At 36.3% G+C, this 18,648-nt stretch overlaps 1 protein-coding gene across 1 annotated transcript; it reads left to right on the top strand.

Annotated features, from left to right (window-relative positions):
• The first annotated feature begins 9,384 nt into the window (after positions 1–9,384).
• Positions 9,385–13,766, top strand: LOC140141634 (galanin receptor 2a-like). Its single transcript, XM_072163544.1, has 2 exons — positions 9,385–9,846; positions 12,697–13,766. Exons 1-2 carry the CDS (start codon positions 9,543–9,545, stop codon positions 13,671–13,673), a joined length of 1,281 nt encoding a protein of 426 aa, XP_072019645.1. The 5' UTR covers positions 9,385–9,542; the 3' UTR covers positions 13,674–13,766.
• The last annotated feature ends 4,882 nt before the right edge of the window (positions 13,767–18,648 follow it).

Here is an 18,648-nt window from a genome sequence, read left to right as displayed (position 1 = left end):
TACTCCTTTACTTTGCCTTTTGATTTTTAGGCTTTCTAGTACGTGAAGAAATTGGACAGGAACTACTCAACGATGTCAACGATTTGATACGGGATATTGTATATAATAAGAGTTAGTATCTTTACCAATTTTTTATTTCACAAAAACAAGAATAAACGGCAACGGATCTTTACTGTTACCGCCAAAACAATCATGTTCATAATTGAAGACCTGCGCGCAAGAAGACCGTAAGTCCACTTGGCCCCTCAACATGTATACACTCAAGTTGCGTATAGTTTCGTATAGTTTGGTAATGTTTTATACATGTTCAGATCTTTCACAACCTTTCATGATGTTTTCACCCTGGAACATGTATTAAACATTATAAAACCCTAAGAAACTATACGTAACTTTAGTGTATACATGTTGAGGGGCCAAGTGGACTTACCATGCTTAAGGTCTTCTTGCGCTCAGGTCTTCAATTCTAATGATCCATCCTCTAATTTCAAAATGGACTGTCATAAAATGATTTCTATCCTCCACCTCTCACTCGGCATGCCAACATCTATATTGTGGTAGTGTAGTTTCATACAAAACATTTAAAACGTTTTCATAACCTTTATAACCGACGTTTATGTTATCAAAACGATTTTACCAAATCCAAAACCAAAATATAACCCCTTTAACACGTTTTGTGTTTGCTGGGGTAATATCCCATTTATCACTAACTGATCAAATGTGTATTTTTATATTTGTGTTAGTACCCGAGACTTGTAACCCACCGGCTGGTCAACCAAGACCACACATGTGCTTTAATGACGATGGAGGTATCGTGCTTCACATTCCTAAAGAAGTTGACGAACTGCAATTCCGGTTTCGGGATATCTGCCCATAACATTGACAGACTTAACAACTTATTAACATAATTATTATCTAGAAAAGAAAATCAAAATTATAATAAACATAATTTTTCCACCAGGTTCGCCGTCGCAAATAATAAAGGAGACAAGTAGAAAAAGTGATCCCGCCTGGGAATCGAACCCCGACCTCAGGATTACAAGACCTGTGCCTTAACCACTTGGCCACAGGAGCTTCGTGATTTTGTAAACATTTGTAAACCTGAGCTCATGGGTTCGATTCCCAGGCGGGATCACGTTTTTCACTTGTCTCCTTAAATATTTGCGAAGGCGAACTTGGTAAAAAATGGTTTATTATATATAATCCCCGTCGATCATGCCAGTGTTTTCCATGGTAAAATCCAACTTCTTGAAAATTATCAGACGTTGGTGTAATATCATTACATCATTGTTGTTTCTAAGAATACTTTACCCGATTGGTCACGCGATTAAGACCTTTGCACATGATAAACATGTTAACCAAACGGCTCGTTAGACCACCATTCTCATTATTTTATAATGTGACATTTTTCTGCCGTAGCTAATTAGCTATATAATATATATATATTTTGAAAGTGCAAGACTAGATTTGTATTGTCATTTATTGAACCTAGCTTCACACCTGATTCACGAATAGGTCTATGTCAAATTAACGGTATTGTGTTATAAATATGTTAATCAAAAAAAAAAAAATTGTTGGAGTTATTTAGAAGGATATGTTTCGTTTAATAAAATATAAGTCCATATAATTGACTAAAATTGTGTTTTTATTGTTATAGCTACAGCTCGATGAAAAAGTACACCCATCAGAATGTAAAACGAGTATAAACTCAGCAAAATTGCATAAATTCAGTATAGGTGCCTACAATTTCATATAATTGTAATCTCTGTAAAATGTAAAGCAGCAAAGAAATTGTTTTGATTTGTTTAGAAGGGTAAATTTTCATTTAAAATGTCAATCCATTTATTTGAAACTGAATAACAAATCGTAGGCAGAGTGCTACACTATCGTAAGTGCAGTTTGGACAGTTTTGCAGGAGGAGCATATTTGTGTTTTGCGTAGCCGTTTGTTTCCAAGTAGCCATAAAATGACATGGGAATATAAAGCAATTTAATTTTAATAATATAAATCTATATAAATGGTGTTAAAGTTAATAAATCGATGAATTATTTACTTATTTAGATGTCGTAAGTGCCATATACGATAGTGTTGCACTCAAATAGAAATGAGTGTAGAGTGCAACGCTATCGTATGTGTCACATACGATAGTATTGCACTCAAACACGACAGTGTAGCATTCATTGCTGAATTAGGATATGCGTAATATCGGCTCAAATGTCCAATATTTTGTCATTTTATGTTTCTTAACAAGTGTAAATTTATTTTGGCACATAATATTTACAATAGCAAGACTCCTTTTACCAGTCACGGGAGCTATGAACTTAGCCAGCTTGGTGACAACGCCTACAGCCGTCAGGGTCACAGTCAGTCATGTGTTACAGACTGTTTTGTACTTACGATGATTTTGTTGTTTAGGTCCAAGAAAGTAGCGTATGTGGCACATACGATGGTCTTGCAGCAGATGGAAAACAAGATTACCGTGCAAGACTATCGTAAGTGGCACATACGATAGTCACAAAGTGGCATAAAATTTCAAAAAATTCCTGCACATTATGACACCCAATTGAATCCAATATGACTTCAAGAAGCAAAGTTACAAGCCTATTCAAAAATCCACGGACTAGACACCACATACTAGAAGCTTAAATACAGTGACCAGTTTTGACTCTAACCACCATCTTGAGCACGAGTGGTCAATGAGGAGAGAGTGCACAACTGGTCACCACAGAGGTGAACAAGCAACAGGAAACTAGCCGTATAAAAACTGCGCTGACGCAAACCGTTACATGTTCAGGATGTTTGAATATTCTATTTGCATATTCCACTACATTGAATATTTCTACCTTTATGCCACTGTTGCAAAATTATCTAGAAATCTAGAAGAAAAACAGCAAAAAAACGCATATGTCACCCCTGAACCAGTTAATACATACGACCATAGACTACTACAGACCACGTATCAATAGTCAAAGTCCCCGTGCATTGTATGCTGTGAATTCACGCATATTCATGAGGGTCGATCATGCGATCGTGACGTGTCTAACAATCTCGCTAGCGTTGCGTGTCTTCGCGTAAACGCGTTAGAGCCTTGCGTGCAGTCGCGTTTACGCGATATACCGTAAAAATACGAGGTATGTGCGTACCAGTTTCACCTGTCGCATTTCATGGAACAATCGGTCCTCATTATCGGGTGATGCTGAGAATTTGACTGCTTGAACGCGGTCTGTTATCTTTTTCGTCCATGCATACGACATTTGGGAATGTTACGAGTATAACCTTTTCAGCCGAATTCATCCAGTGGACACCATATTGACACCAAGGATGTTCGAATTTTTGATCGCGAGCAACGTTGGTTTGAGCGGGACGTTAACGAGGTAAACCATGTGATAAGGTTGAGCAACCATCCCTTAACCGTTGATGATACGTCCGGTCCGAACTTTCAAGCGGCTGGGACAAGATCTTAAAGGACATTCCTCTCCGATTATCATCAACATCGGATGTGTCCAGTACTCAAGATCATTTGCATCACAACCCAGCTGAAGACTGAAAGTTTCAGTCGCAACGTTGGTTCGTCCATCAAAAATAGGTATGTCTGGTTGACCAGATTTAAAATAAATCTGAATTAAGTTCTCTTACCTATCTTTGCACTATAATCGAAGACAGAATTATTAAAAAGACTTGTTTATTGACGTCATCTGTCACGCAAACTCATAAACGGTTTGTTTACAACTATGTCGTGATGATCAATTTGTGAACGAAACACTGTCACAGCAGGCCCTGTGTTGTTGTTTTTTTGTTCACTTTCAACAGTGTACTTCGGTTATATATATAAATGCGCTTTTATTAATGCGCACGTGACAACCTCTGCGCTGCCACAACTGCTTATAGACAGTAAGTCTCGAAGTGACCTTCTACATAGCGGTGGTCTTTCTATACATTTGAATGCAAAGACTGTTGTGCAGCAAAATTGACTATTTTGTTCAACTTATTATATAGTAAACGTTGTTATATATTTTTTTGTCGCCAAAATGTTGTTTTTGATAACATATTACAAATTATTACACATTTTGCAATTCAATTAATACTTATTAAATTTGATGATATTTATCTACAGAGTTCCTATCCCTTTTTGTATGCATGAGGATTAGTCACGCTTGTTGGTCTTGGTATGTCGTGCCCATGGGTCACGTGCGCATTTTTAAAAGCGCAGTTATAGATATAACGGAAGTACACTGTTCAAACATGCAAACCGTCTCAAAGGTTAGGTCTTAATATTAAAAAGCATTCTTTCCTGAAAACAACGTGTCCCCAATGCCTAGGAAAGTTTCTGTTTCTCATAAACAAACTAGCCTTAGATGATAAGAATCGTCTGATGTTTGACACACCCTGTAAGAGACACTATAAACGCTCCTCAAATATTATTGTCAAACAAGATGTTACAGGGGACGTTAATAGTCAATCATGATTTACTCAATCGTCAACCAAAGTCCAACAGGTCTCAATAAATCCTCATCGCCAGGACCAACTTCAATAGCAATCTACACTGTGGTATGCATCTTATATCTCGGACTTTGTATTCTGGGTATCGTTATATTTTCTCTTAGCGCGATGATCTAATGATAACATAATATGATACATAGAACGTTGCTTAAAGATGAGAGTGCGTAAGTGCTTTGAATTCCCTGTTCGTTAATTTGATGGATTAATCGTCCAATTTATCTTGATTGATTATTTGCGTAACCAATATAAAGCGGGCATTTTCCTTCTATCGTCCCTATATCTTTTCTTCTCTCCCTCAATTATTAGTGCAACTATAAATATGAAATGTTCATTAAAGCCATATTATAACATTTGCTGACGAGGACGCGCTTTTTTTACACGATTGTTATGTACTTTATTAAACTAACATGCCCTGCAAAAAACAAGACTCTAAGTGCTGTAGTTTCGTCAAAATTCGAGATTTTGAATAAAACGAAGGAACCATCATTATATTATTACGATGGCTAAATCTGCTATCTGCTGTGATTTATCTACCTTCATGCACATTAACTGTAATCCACATACTCTCAGCTCATAATGCTTGAAATAAATTGAAATAAAATGTTTGGATTCAAACGGATTTTATAATACATTTTCATGTCTTTCTGAGCTTTTCGATAATGAAATATTGATTGAAATTGTTTATGCGGTGATTATGCTTATATGCTTCCAAAGTCACCAGTGCATGATTATTTAAATTGTAATTCATCGACAACATTTTACAATGTTAAAATTGCAATTTGAATCGCAGCTAGCTACCGTGTGTTTAAAGACCCATTCAGTGATCCCAGCGGAAGTGTAAAAAATTAAAAATATTTTTTATAAATATTGCTTAAAAGTGAAGGATAAATCATTCAAATTGTCATTTGGTATTTTTGAAATGACAAATTTGGCAAAAAACGAAGAAAACAGCAGTATTGACAAAATTGAAGCCCCGTTCAAGTACATGTAGCTAATTTATATATGTCGTCAGCATGGTCAGTATATAAATTACAGATTCATGTAAATGCCCAATATTTTGCCTCAAATACACAGCTTTCGGCTAAACCACTAGCAGGCTATGTTAGCACATCTATGACAATGACAAAGGTACCACAATCTGAATTTTGATGATTTTTACGATCATCCGGATGAGCAAATCACTGAATGGGCCTTTAAAGCCCGGGATATTGTCGTCACTTCAAGCGCGTTCCTGTTGCTATGACAACGAATCCAAATGTCTGCAGCCTCACAATAATGCTCGGCAATTAAATACAACTAGCTACGCAATAACTACAATTAAAAAGCCCATTTCCAGTTCTGAAAATATTTCGTATTGTTGCCTATTTCGATCACATATTTTCTATGTCAGATAGGTATGTTTGATATTATTAGTAAGCGCAAACATAACTTAATTTAATAATCGTAACAATAAAACAGCCACTCAAGTTCTGAACAATTCTCGAAACCAGTAAGGAAATATAATATCATCGCCAATGTCACAGTTCTGACAGTAACGTCAATTTTAAGTTTCATAATTATCTAAAATTGTGACCTCATGTATGAGTTTTTTACGCTCAACACATTCAAATTCCTTAATTGAGTGAGATTTCATAATATGGAAGGTTATTGAAATTTTGGCGCAGGGTAGTATAATTTGACATCTACACAATAACAATAGTGACGTGTTATGGTGAATTGCAATTATAAGACGTGTAGTAGAAATGTGCGCACACATATTGGGGTTAAGAAACTTAGCAATGTCGTAGCGTGATATTGGCACGGAACCCATCCCCCCGCCTTCCCAGATCATATTACCGACTGGCTCCCCCACCTCCTATATACCTTATAACTTGCAGTGGGACGTGTCTCCCACCTCTTTGACAATTCATTGCTATGTTTGAGCTACTCTAATATCTTTTCGTGGTTATTGCATTTTGATGATGGCGAAATGGAGGAAAAACGAAACATGTGAACAAGTTAAGTGTCTGTGCAATTATTACATGCGAGGAGTAGGGGAGGATATTAAATTAATGTTATGGGTCCAAGTTTTGAGATACATTCTCAAAATATCAAGAGCTACCTTAAGAACCACTCAACCAATACACTAGGCTTGTTTGTACTCTTTTTAATGCATTTTCATACTGATTCCAAATATGGTCTCGAAAGTTTACAATTCTAAAAATGTTTTGAAGAAAAATGTTGACGATAAGGGCTCACAATTTTAGGGCACGATATTAACATGGGAAAAGTATTATGAAAATGGTGAAATAAGCTTTATCTTCGTACTCATGCATCATTAATGTCCGCATCGTCTGTATTTGAAGTTTAAAAAGTGTATTTCACAACATAGGCAAGTGGAGAGCGGCTAGGGGACAAGAATGTTTGCCAGATTAAAAGTGTAAAGCAGTTGTTGGCGCACCATATAAATTTGTAAGCGTTCTTTAAGGTGGCACACATGATCACTCAAAGTGGGAAATTTTAGACATTGTTTTGTATTGTATCTTTAAATGTAATGATGTTAAGTGCATAAAAGTATACATTTTCAGAAAGCAAATGACACAATTTTGACGCTTTTCTCAACAACTGCTCTAGTTGGATTCCTTGTGTCATTTCCTTTCTGAAAATGTATACTTTTATGTACTTATCATCATTACCTTTAAAGATACAATACAAAACAATGTCTAAAATGTCCGACTTTGAGTGATCCTGTGTGCCCCCTTAAGCAAATTCATTGTTCATTGAATCTACAACCATGTGGCAAAACAGGCGAAACTAGTAACTTGCATTTGCAACAGATCTACCACATTCGTCTTGCTATAAGCATTGAATTGCGTTATCTACTGACCTAATGCAAAAAGCTGTTTTTCAGGGGAAGTGTTAGCTTTCGTTCGATATAAAAACAATCTGATTGGATGAAGGGAACACTTGAGGTTTTGGCAAATCTAATCACAGATGCCTAGATTCTAGCTAGAAGCTCACACAGCTCTTATAATGCTATGCACTAAACCGTGTAGTATAACCAAAGACTGTGTAGAGACAATTCACCGCTTGCTTGGAAGCTTGGACGAAATGGTGTACTGTATTATGCGTTTATAAGAGAATCGTTTTGCAGTCAAACCTTTCCATATGTGAAGGAGAGTGAACAATGTTTGGCACGTTATTCTGAAATTGTTCCTAGCATCCCCAGACACATAATTATTACACAATCCCTAAGTGAATCAGAGCAGAAGTATGGAAACTGAAACAGGAACAATCCCGCGTTGCCCGGATGCAGAGTATGCTTTCTGTGTATTATTACCTGAACACACACATTGGAGCGCAATGGCCTCATCTCAATGGCATAGTTCAATAACCTCAATTAAAAATCATAGTGCCAAATTTGACCTCAAGTTGCATGCAGAGTATGAGTGTTTGTACCCAAATTTTCAATGGTCATTCAACAACTGTACCAATGTATTGGGGTTAAAGAACTGTGCCCTGATAGATGAGTATGTTGTGGATCCTAGTGACATTGGCGCGCGCTACTGATGCATTTTAATTCAACAATTGGAAATACTGACTTCATTATCATAATTGCTGATGGTATCGACGAAAGTAATATTGTATGTATATAGCTGGCATTAAATCGTAGTCGAATGTGTGAACAAATAATTGTATACAATTGGATTCATGAATACTATCGACTACATGAAAATAAAACCGTTGCGTATGTTTGGTGAAATCGGAAGATTTTAAGAATTTATTCGTGGCGACATCGAGCTGCGTTATTCTAAGTTATGGTAGATGAAATACCTTGGTGCACATCAACATTGTAAAATTCATTGCTTTAAAACATTGGCAACACAGACTGGGTGTTATCAACGTATACGAAATACAATTGCGATCGTATTAATGTCCAATTGAATAAGAACCAGTGATAATGACGAGGGAAATACCATTTCTTGCATGTTAATGTTGCAATCCTAAGATGACTAAGCAATCGTGATTTGTGAAAAACGCCCTTGTGTGATGGACTTATGAAATACAATGTATATTTGCGTGTGTACCTGTGCCAAAAATTGGATAATTTAAAGAAATTCTTGCTTCGTGACTCTTGATTAAACGAATTCGACAATATCGACCTGCTGCGTAGAAATTGTAAGATTTAATTGGTGAACAACGAACTAAACAGGACCTATGTTAGTGTACAGTTATGACGCTCAGTGGTATCGGGTAGCACGTTCAATTTGATTCTATAACGATTTTATTTTGTAAAGAATGGAAACTTCAACCGTTGGTTCACATAGCCAGTCAATTGAGATACATAGATAAGGATAATAATGAATTTGTTGTTGTTTGATATTGGTGACTCTTCAATGAAAAATTCTTGATATGGTTTGAAAACGAAAACATGCTTTGGAGATACATTTTGTGACAGAGCCACTATTCATCAAGCGAGTGACAAATCATCGCACTCCGTATCGCAAAACCAAAGATTTGGTGGAAGTGTTATTATTACGTATCAATACATAATAGCAAGAACTTCAACATGGACTCGGGTATCAAAAACGTACCAGAGTTTACCACTTATTATTACGTCAGGACTCTGATCAAGACCCAACGAAATTAGACATATTGTGCATTGGCATCGTGCATTAGGTGCCATCGTTAATATTTAAAACGAAAAGTGCTACTTCGTCATGAAAGCTCTGAATGTGATTAAATTCTGCGTTCTATAGATTTACAACATTTCAACAATACCAATGTGTTGGTGACTATTATTATTGCACAAGTGATCCAAGCAAATGTAGCGTTAATGTTACATGAGATAATACTGCAATATTCTTGAAAGTAATCGACAAAATATCAATTGGGAGGAATGTGCAAGTAAATAAATAGAAGTATAATGGACTTCAATGCATCTATATTATTCAAGTAAACACATTTTTGCATACCGTTTTCAAGTGCTCTAAACAATTGTAGCTTTAATGTTATTCATATTTAACTGAACCACCAGAAACAGTTCAAACCTAGTCCATTTAACTATGGACAACATATCAGCAACAATGACACCAGAATCCAATTGGATATCGGTTTCGAACCGGCAACCTTTTGATAATCAATCACCTACGGTGGAATCTTATTCCAGTTGGTCATCAGGTCCGCTTCCAGGGTTATTTTGGCAGATCATGTACAGCATTATTGCTGTGCTTGGCATCATTGGGAATTCATTAGTGGTATTTGTGTTCTCCAGAGTTGCGGGTTTGCGGAATTTGACGAGTTTGTTTTTGGTGAGTTTGGCAATAGCAGATTTCATCACGTGTGTGGTTCTAATCCCACTTCACTTGGGTAAGTTTTGATAACCCTGTCCTCATATCCCACAATGCAATGTTCTTGGACCTATCACGATATCCAACAATGCAATATACCGATGAGTCTTAATCCCACTTCACTTGGGTAAGTTTTGATTGAACAAACTTTATCGTCGCCATGTCTTACCACGCCGTTGTGACAGAATCTTGCTCTGAAGTTTTAGAAATACGTGTTCAACATGTTGGACACAGTTACGCATTCTCAGACACCCAGACTCTAGGAAAAAAGTCCGATTTTTTTTAAAGACATAAGTTTCGCATTTGCCAAATCAGCAACTTTACGACTGGGAGGCGGAAGTCTAATACTCTTTTATCTAAAGTATCAAAATGATATGATTACTTAATCATTACGGTATACCGTAAAACCCCATCTACAAGCATATATAGTGGTTTTTTTTATAAAAGCTTAATTAATTCGAAGCAAGCGTTAATATACCAATGCAATAGATCGGTCTTAAAATAATACTTGCTTGGATCCGTAATTTATTTGCTCAAACTCCATAATGTGGACTGGATTAATGTAGCTTTCATCAGAAGCACACTATATGCTTGTAGGCGGGGTTTTACGGTATGTGGAGAAACGTCTATTCACTTATCAACTTATTAAATAGTAATTTATTAAAAAAGATAAGAGCCATAAAACGATTTCACGAGATCGTCTAATACTTATGTGTCACCCTGTAATTAACTCACATAATGCGACACATAGTATGCAATGAGTTGCAATGACAGATTGATGTACACCAGGCACAAAAAGAAACTCGTCAGTTATATTCATCCTTGCTGTTCAATAACTTGATAATTTTAGATTATTCTGAAAGATACATTTTGTTAATTGGACTTTTCTTTCTCATTTGTCACCTTGTTCATGAACATTGAGCAAGATTTGACCAAGATATGCGCCTCCAAACTCTCAAACCCCAAAATGAAAAGTTGCAATTTTAACGATTCAATTGTGCCTGTTACACTGTGTGCTTTATTGATTGGCCCGTGGTGCTTGTGTGCAATACAACGATGCGTTTCCATTGAAAATCGTTGAAAATGCAACTTTTGATTTTAGGGTTTGAGGCTTTGGAGGCGCATATCTTGGTCAATTCTTGTTCATTTTCACGAACAGGGTTTCAAATGAGAAAGCAAAGTCCAATTAACAACATGTATATTTCAGAATAATCCAAAATTATAAATTTATTGAACAGAAAGGATGAATAGAACTGACGAGTTTCTTTTTGTGCCTGGTGTATATTAAACACAACATTAGAGCTTCAGGATAATGAGACGAAACCTAATACTGACATGAATCAGTTTCTCTACTTGCCCGTTGGTAATCGCAATTGATTACGTGTCGGGCAACTTTTAAGCCCGTATCATAATTAGCAGTAGAAGCGTGCGATCAACATAACAAATTAGTAGCGTTTGCACAATTCTTCGGGGGCATTACTGACGGATGTCAAACCCAGGGTACATTACATAGTGACGGATGTTGATCGAAATGTTTTAAAAAAATGGGCATCAGGAAAACGTTAAGTAGGTACGGTAAATTGTATGGGCATATATTATAAGCTTGGCATCATTGTTCAGCAATTCATGTGTCTCTTAAAAGCAGACCCTTGAAAGATATCTTCAAAACGTTAAAATCTAGTAAAATCGTGCATCTTACAAAATGTTATCCATCACTATGTTTTGGGCAATTTTTTGAGAGCTCAATATCCGTCACTATGAATTTTAACGTGAAGTGTAGATCCGGCACTATGTTATGCGCCCGACGAATTGTTATGAATGTTCAGTCGTTGCTAATGACGTTGCGTTAAAGTTCTTGAAGTCAACTGGTTGTGATTTGACGCTCGGGCATATACTAGCGACTTACGATCCACGGTTGTTTGATGTGATCATTTATTGATTCTTTCAACAAAATATTGTATAATTTTCAATTCTACACCTGGAAAATACTAACAGCTATCATACTAATTTACACATAATATTTGTTAGCTATTTTTAACATGATTTTTTTTTTCATCCTTTTGGTGATAATGTTTATTCTATACATTGTATATTTGTGCGCAGATTTAGGGCATTATTTACTTATATTTTTAGGTTTAGTTTAGCCCCGGGAGTTTAGCCCAAATATATGAAATATTTCTTTCATTTCGTGATAAACATTTTTAGAAAATGTTCTTGCTATTTGTTACTCATTTTTCTGATTACACAAGATGCAAACAAGATTAAAGATAAATAGCGCCATCGGTATTCAACTTTGCTTTAAAATGAATACAGTTCTACACACAACCGTTGATCCGATATCGACAATCACTTTTCCGACGGAAGTTGCGTAACACATAAAGAAAACACGCGATTGCTTAGTATGAAATGGGCGTTTCAAAGGCAAAATATAATTATCATAATGCTAGTGTATTCTATATAATGTTCTGCTGTTAAAAGTCTCATGTTATTATTTTATTCACGTTATATTCAACCCAGTCGAGGATATTTTGCATTTAGATGGTAGTGAGGTGGTATGCCACATACGCATCGAGGTTTTTAAAATGAAAACCACTGGAGCAACATTATTATTGAATTCAAAATCTTGGAATACAAGACGCCGAAAATAACTTACATCATCCGACCGTGAATAACTGAATTTTTATCCCACTGACCATCCATCTTATTTATAATCTAATAAAGACTAGTTTGTGTCTGGTGTCGGGGTAAGGCGCGGCGAGATTGGATGCTGACCTGTGCAGTACGGTACTTTGTGGGTTGCTGAAGTTTTAGAATTTTTAATTCTCGAATTATATGAAAGTATTAACACATTTTTCATTCCTTTCTGCAGGCATCGAGATCCCAGTTCCTGAGGGCGCTGCCGGCAAAGCCCTATGTCGTCTGCTTCTCTCCAAGTTTCCACTTTGGACAAGTTTTACCGCCTCTGTACTGAACCTCGCATGTGTCACTTTGGAGCGATACTTCAGTATTGTCTATCCCCTGAGATACGATACAATATTCACATTCAAAAGGGCACTCTTTATGATCGTGACTATATGGTTTATAGCTTTCTTTCTTAATAGCTATATGTTGTATATATTTTTTCCTGACGATGGAACGTGTGTAATTGAATGGCCAAGTTATGGACTCCAAGTGCTAGTCGGTGTTGGTAATTTTTTTTTTATTTACGCCATCCCAATAACAGTGATTTTTGTTTGTTATGTACGCATGATGAAAGCTTTATCATTAAGCGAGGAAGGGACAACCGAATCAACAGGAAGGGCATCAAGAGCGTGTTTGGAGCTACAGGGAGCGCGAAAACGACTTGTAAAAATGTTGGCTATAGTTTGTGTAACTTTTGCCGTGTGCTGGGCACCGAATCAGTTCGTATTTCTAGCTTATAATTTAGGATGGAAAGACATGGATTTTGAGAGCTGGTATTACCATGCGACCGTTTTAATTGCATCGTTTAATTCCTGTTGTAATCCTTTTATTTATGTGTTTCGAAGCAAACAGTATCGCCGAGCTCTCGTTGTTGCAATATGCGGGCAAAAGGCCTTCCACAGCACGGTGGATTGTGCACCGGATGTAATAGCGCCCTCAATTGCAGCAACCGCCGATATGATCGCAGTAAATCAAGACTTCCGGTGGTCATCGGGGTTACGAGGTGAGTCACGGCGGAGTGATAATTTGGAGCCAACTTCTACAAGAATAGAATTAGAGGAGAATTCGGAAGACACGCTGAATGCTTCACAGATATCAGCTCATATAACTGTGAAAGCAGTGTGTCATTATACGTCATATGTCGATATCAACAGAACGGTGTAATTTGCCCGGCTTTAAATTCTTGGTACCACATTTTATTTTTCCAGGGATATTTGATTGTTAAAATTAATGTGTGAATTATCATCACCATCATCATTACTATTTCTCTTCCCAAATCGTACGCATGCTCAGTGTGCGTATGGTCATTGATGTGCGATTTGTTTTTTCTACAAAAGCGATCAATTATGAATTCAGCTTTAAAATGAGCTTGATTACCGGCAGCGATTCGTGCTTCCTACCGTGTCTTATTAGAGAGTCTTAGAGGAATCTTAAGTTTGCCAAACCATTACCAATGTATATATTTGACTACGACGATTGCGATGAGAATTACAACTGACCTGCTATGTACAGGGGGCAACCGTCACTCAGAACGTCAATTTCTGAATAGCGCCCTCGTTTTCGTTAAAAATGACCCGCTAACTAGACAACCAGCTAATCAAACTACTGCAAAGTAGCAAGGTTCTTGAGGCCCACGTATACAGTAAGCCAAATAATTAAGGTGCCAGTTATGTTCACCCTGTATATCCTAAACAAAGACAGGTATGTCATAAGTGGAACTAACAGCCAATAGTTGCATCTTTTAGCTCAAATTAACACCTCATTCGTTGAAATTGTTCAAGAAATAAAGACACGATGATCCAAAATCCCAAGGAAGAAGCAAATCTAAAAGTTGCAGTTTGCCACATTACACGCCCTATTGACTTGTACACAAAGCGTTCGCGAACAAGAGATCTAGTGCCGTGCTTCCATTGATTAGCACGAAAAACAAGTGTTGTGTTTCCTTTGATTAGAACACAAAAGTGCAACTTTTTAATTTCGTATCTTCATTAGGTTTTGGATCACCGTTTCTTTAATTCTTAACCAATTTCAACAAATAAGATCTTAAATCAGAGCTAAAGAGTACATGTATTGGCTGTTTGTTTTAATTTTGACATATTTGTCTTTATTTAGTATATACACAACTGGTACCGCAATTATCTTGCTTACTGTAATCTAGATTACTGTCATGCAATGCATCACGAAAAGAGTTGATTTTCCCATGGTGCATTGCATCATGGGAAGACTAATACATAATATTAAGTTGAATAGTGCATGATAGATGTTGGGATGGAAGGTTGATTGACATCAAATTAAAATTCAAAGAACGATTTGTGATCGGCGAGTATGGCCTTTTATGTCAAATTAATTTCGCTACATAAAAGAATTGGACAGATGCGGTGCAAAGTTCAAAACGAATGATCAAAAAATATCAATCCCATAGAGTTTGTGTGTACCACATCCCCACCTCCACATCCCCCACCTCCGCCACCCTGCACATTCTGAATTCTATGAAGCACAGTGTCAGTGTTATTACAGGGTTAAAAGTGCATTTATTTAGCAATAAAATGAGACTACAAGCATGACAAGAACTTTTTGCTTGGCAGAGATATCATCATTTAATTTGAGTCGTCTTTGGAAAAACGTAACATCGCCACCTTTTTTGTGTGGTGAGTTCAGGACACAAAGCCATAAGGTAAATTGTGATGCGATCAAGCAAAATCAGTTGGAACTCGGAAATATTGATTTTGAGATATAGCCACAAAAAGTTATATTTCCTTCTGTTTCCTTTTCTTTTGGAAACTCTTCAATTGCTCATATCTTTGGAACTAGTTGTTCAATTTCAATGGGGTTTTCTGCAAAAATCAAGCTTTGTAAAAGCTATTTGCTATTCTATGAGAAACTGAAAAATTAATATTTCCGAGTTCCGACTGATTTTGCTTGATCGCATCACAATTATTCCTGTTTTCATATACTCGCAGTGGTTTCGTTGCACCACCTAGTGAGTTAAGACGCGTTCGCGTGGCGTAGGATGGATTCGTTTTCACTTGTGGTTGGTCCTCTATATTTGCTCTTATTTTCCGATATTTTTTGTGACGATTTTGTTATGAAACTAGCAAAAATCACGGGATGTTTTCCTCATGTATTGATTGTATCCACGGTAAAATCTTTTTTGGTTCCAAGCATATCTTAATAACATAATATTTCTCAGAATACTTTTTGGTAAAGGAATGAAAGAAAATAGTCAAATGTTAGTGCTTCTTGAGCCGCTAGACGCAGAAGAATCTAAGAATACAATTTGCCGACTTTACGGCTCATTCGTAGTGTACGGCCACATATACGGTTAAGATGTTACAGAAATTACAAATAATGTAGAGTCACATCTGACTGCTTTTGATATCCTGGAGCTCAACTTTATTAATATACGTCTCCAAAACGAATATAAAGTCATCTGAATATCTTATCATTTTTGTGACTTTTACAAAGCTTTTGATATCCTGGAATTAATCTTGGAATCAATCAATAAATGTCTCTAAAAACTACTAATTTTGCGAGTCTTTTTGTACAAATCAGATGTAACTAAAGTGGGCTGATTAAGTTGAACTAAATTCTAGACAATTGGTGTAAACAAACAAACAAACACATTAATCGCAAGATTAACTGTGTTAAAGTCTCTCTGGTCCGATTTTTTGAAGCCTGGCTATTGGACAGACTTCCTAAGCCAGCAGGCTAGCCCGACCAATCCATGTTATTGATTTTTTTATCTCTAGGTGATGTACGATGTGAAATTGCAAACATGGTATATCATGATATAGAACTAATATAGACTTCAGCCTGATGGCTTAGGAAGCCTCTCGCGTCCAATATTAAAGGTAATATTAAAGTACAATATAATTTATACATGGCGTCTCTTGGCAGGAATAATTTAAATTTAAAGTAATATAGTAATTCCTAGAAATTTTGCTTCACTGACTCTACTTAATTTACACCCATCCAAGATGATATCAAATTCTTTGTTATTTATTACACTACTAGTCTGTGCACATGTACCAAGATACATTAAATTTGTTTTCTTTGCATTTAATGACAATTTATTTGCTTTGAACCAATTTGAAACTTCTTGAATTTCTGTGTTTACACATTTACATAATACATTGTGAGAATAAGAAACTGTGGTATCATCAGCAAACAAAATTGTATTTAGGATCTGTGATGTGTTGCTGATGTCATTCATATATAAAATATGAATATGTAAATATGTTGCTGATGTCATTCCTTATCGAACTTGATAGGACATAAAGGTAAAAATTGCAACTTCTAAGCTATGATATCGAAACAGGGTTGATTAACTCTTAAATGAACGTTCTTACATTATTTGCAAAAATAATAAGGCAGATGATCATCTTTTACTCTTTTCACGCGGGTGTCGACTGCGGACGACAAGTTTTAAAAAAAATTCAAAAATTCAAAAATTTCAGAAATGTACATTTTCATGACCATATTGGAATCAGCATAAAAATGCATTAAAATGAGTACAAATAAGCCTAGTATTGATTCAGTAGTTCTTAAGATAGTTCTTGATATTTTGAGAAAATATGTCAAAACTTGAACTTTTTCCATTGAAGCGCATGGCCAGCACGCAGAGCATTGATCAAGTATTTGTATCAATTGTATCGGCGTATTTTTATTTTAATCTGGCATCTTTCCTTTATTCTCCTCTTTCTTGTAAGTTGATATAATTCTCGCTATTCGCAATAAGGGCGCCGCCAGCGGTTTGCGATGTAATCGTGATGTATCATGGGAAAATCGTGATGTATCATGGGAAAAGGTCGACATCAAGTCCGCGCAATACGAATATTACCATGCTATTACATAGGAACACGTGACAATATTTTTTAGTTTGTCAATATAACGGTATTACACGCAAATCGATAGAGAAAAATTAATTGTGCACATTTCAAATCACATTATTAAGTATTATTGAGTATCGATTCGCGTGTAACACCTTTATTTTGACAAACTAAAAAATATTGTCACGTGTTCCTATGTAATAGCATGGTAATATTCGTATTGCGCGGACTTGGATGTCGACCTTTTCCCATGATACATCACGATTACATCGCAAATCCGTTGGCGGCGCCCTTATTGCGAATAGCGAGAATTTCAGCAATTGTATATAGGTATGGATTAATTGCTGAGTTGATTGGCAATATGAATGCTACTGACCAGGCATAGACAGATGGGGGTAACATGAGTACCCTAGATTGAACCAAAATTCCCAGTATGATGATCGGAAAGCAGCATATGAAATCTGTAGCAACTATTGCTCTTACTTTGGCAGTTAACATGATTTGTCTTTGTAAATCTTCGGTCCTACCCGCTTCTTTAGCAGATTTTCGAGCTGCTCTAATTATTTCAATATAACAAGAGAGTATAATCAAATAACAAATGCAATTTACCCCGAGAAATATTCCTGATGAAAATAATTGACCAGTCTGGTAACCCTCAAATGTGGTAGTAAATATAGGACATGTAAATGTAAGCCCATCAAACATTACAATTCTTGACTGCTCTTTGGATACAAACCTTTTGTTTAAAGCCAGTGGTAGACCAATACACACATGTGAATTGTCATAAAATTCAAATGTCTTCCCGCTTAAAATAGACGGTATAATACCTAAAAGAAATGATGCAATCCATGCTAAAAGTATTAATATCTTGGCCATACTCTTACCAATCTTTTTGGTGGAAAATGAATATCGAATATTTATAAATCTGTCAACACTTATGAGTGTAATTAAAAATACAGATGCTTCAGACGATATAATAGATAAGGCTCCTGCTATTCGACAAGTAATACCGGATCGCCAGCGTTCAGATTGCATAGGAAAGTATTCGCCAAAATAGAGATCAGCTGTCGCAATGATCAACATGTACATACCCATGAACGAATCAGATATAGCAAGACTTGCGAGAAATAGATTTTGAACAGAGTTGGTTTCTTTTTTTGAAAATTTCCAAAACAACACGAAAATATTCCCACAAAGTGCGTTAACCCCAATGAGCCACATGATATACATCAACACCCTATCTGAGAGAAGTCTATCACACGTGAGGTAGGGAGATCGTTCATAAGCCGCGCTACAGGCAACCCATTTAG

This window comes from Amphiura filiformis, chromosome 19 (genome assembly GCF_039555335.1).
Source record: "Amphiura filiformis chromosome 19, Afil_fr2py, whole genome shotgun sequence".
In the NCBI taxonomy this organism is placed as follows: domain Eukaryota; kingdom Metazoa; phylum Echinodermata; class Ophiuroidea; order Amphilepidida; family Amphiuridae; genus Amphiura; species Amphiura filiformis.
The sequence above is the reverse complement of the archived record's forward strand: the minus strand, read 5'-3'. Positions and strand labels throughout refer to the sequence as shown.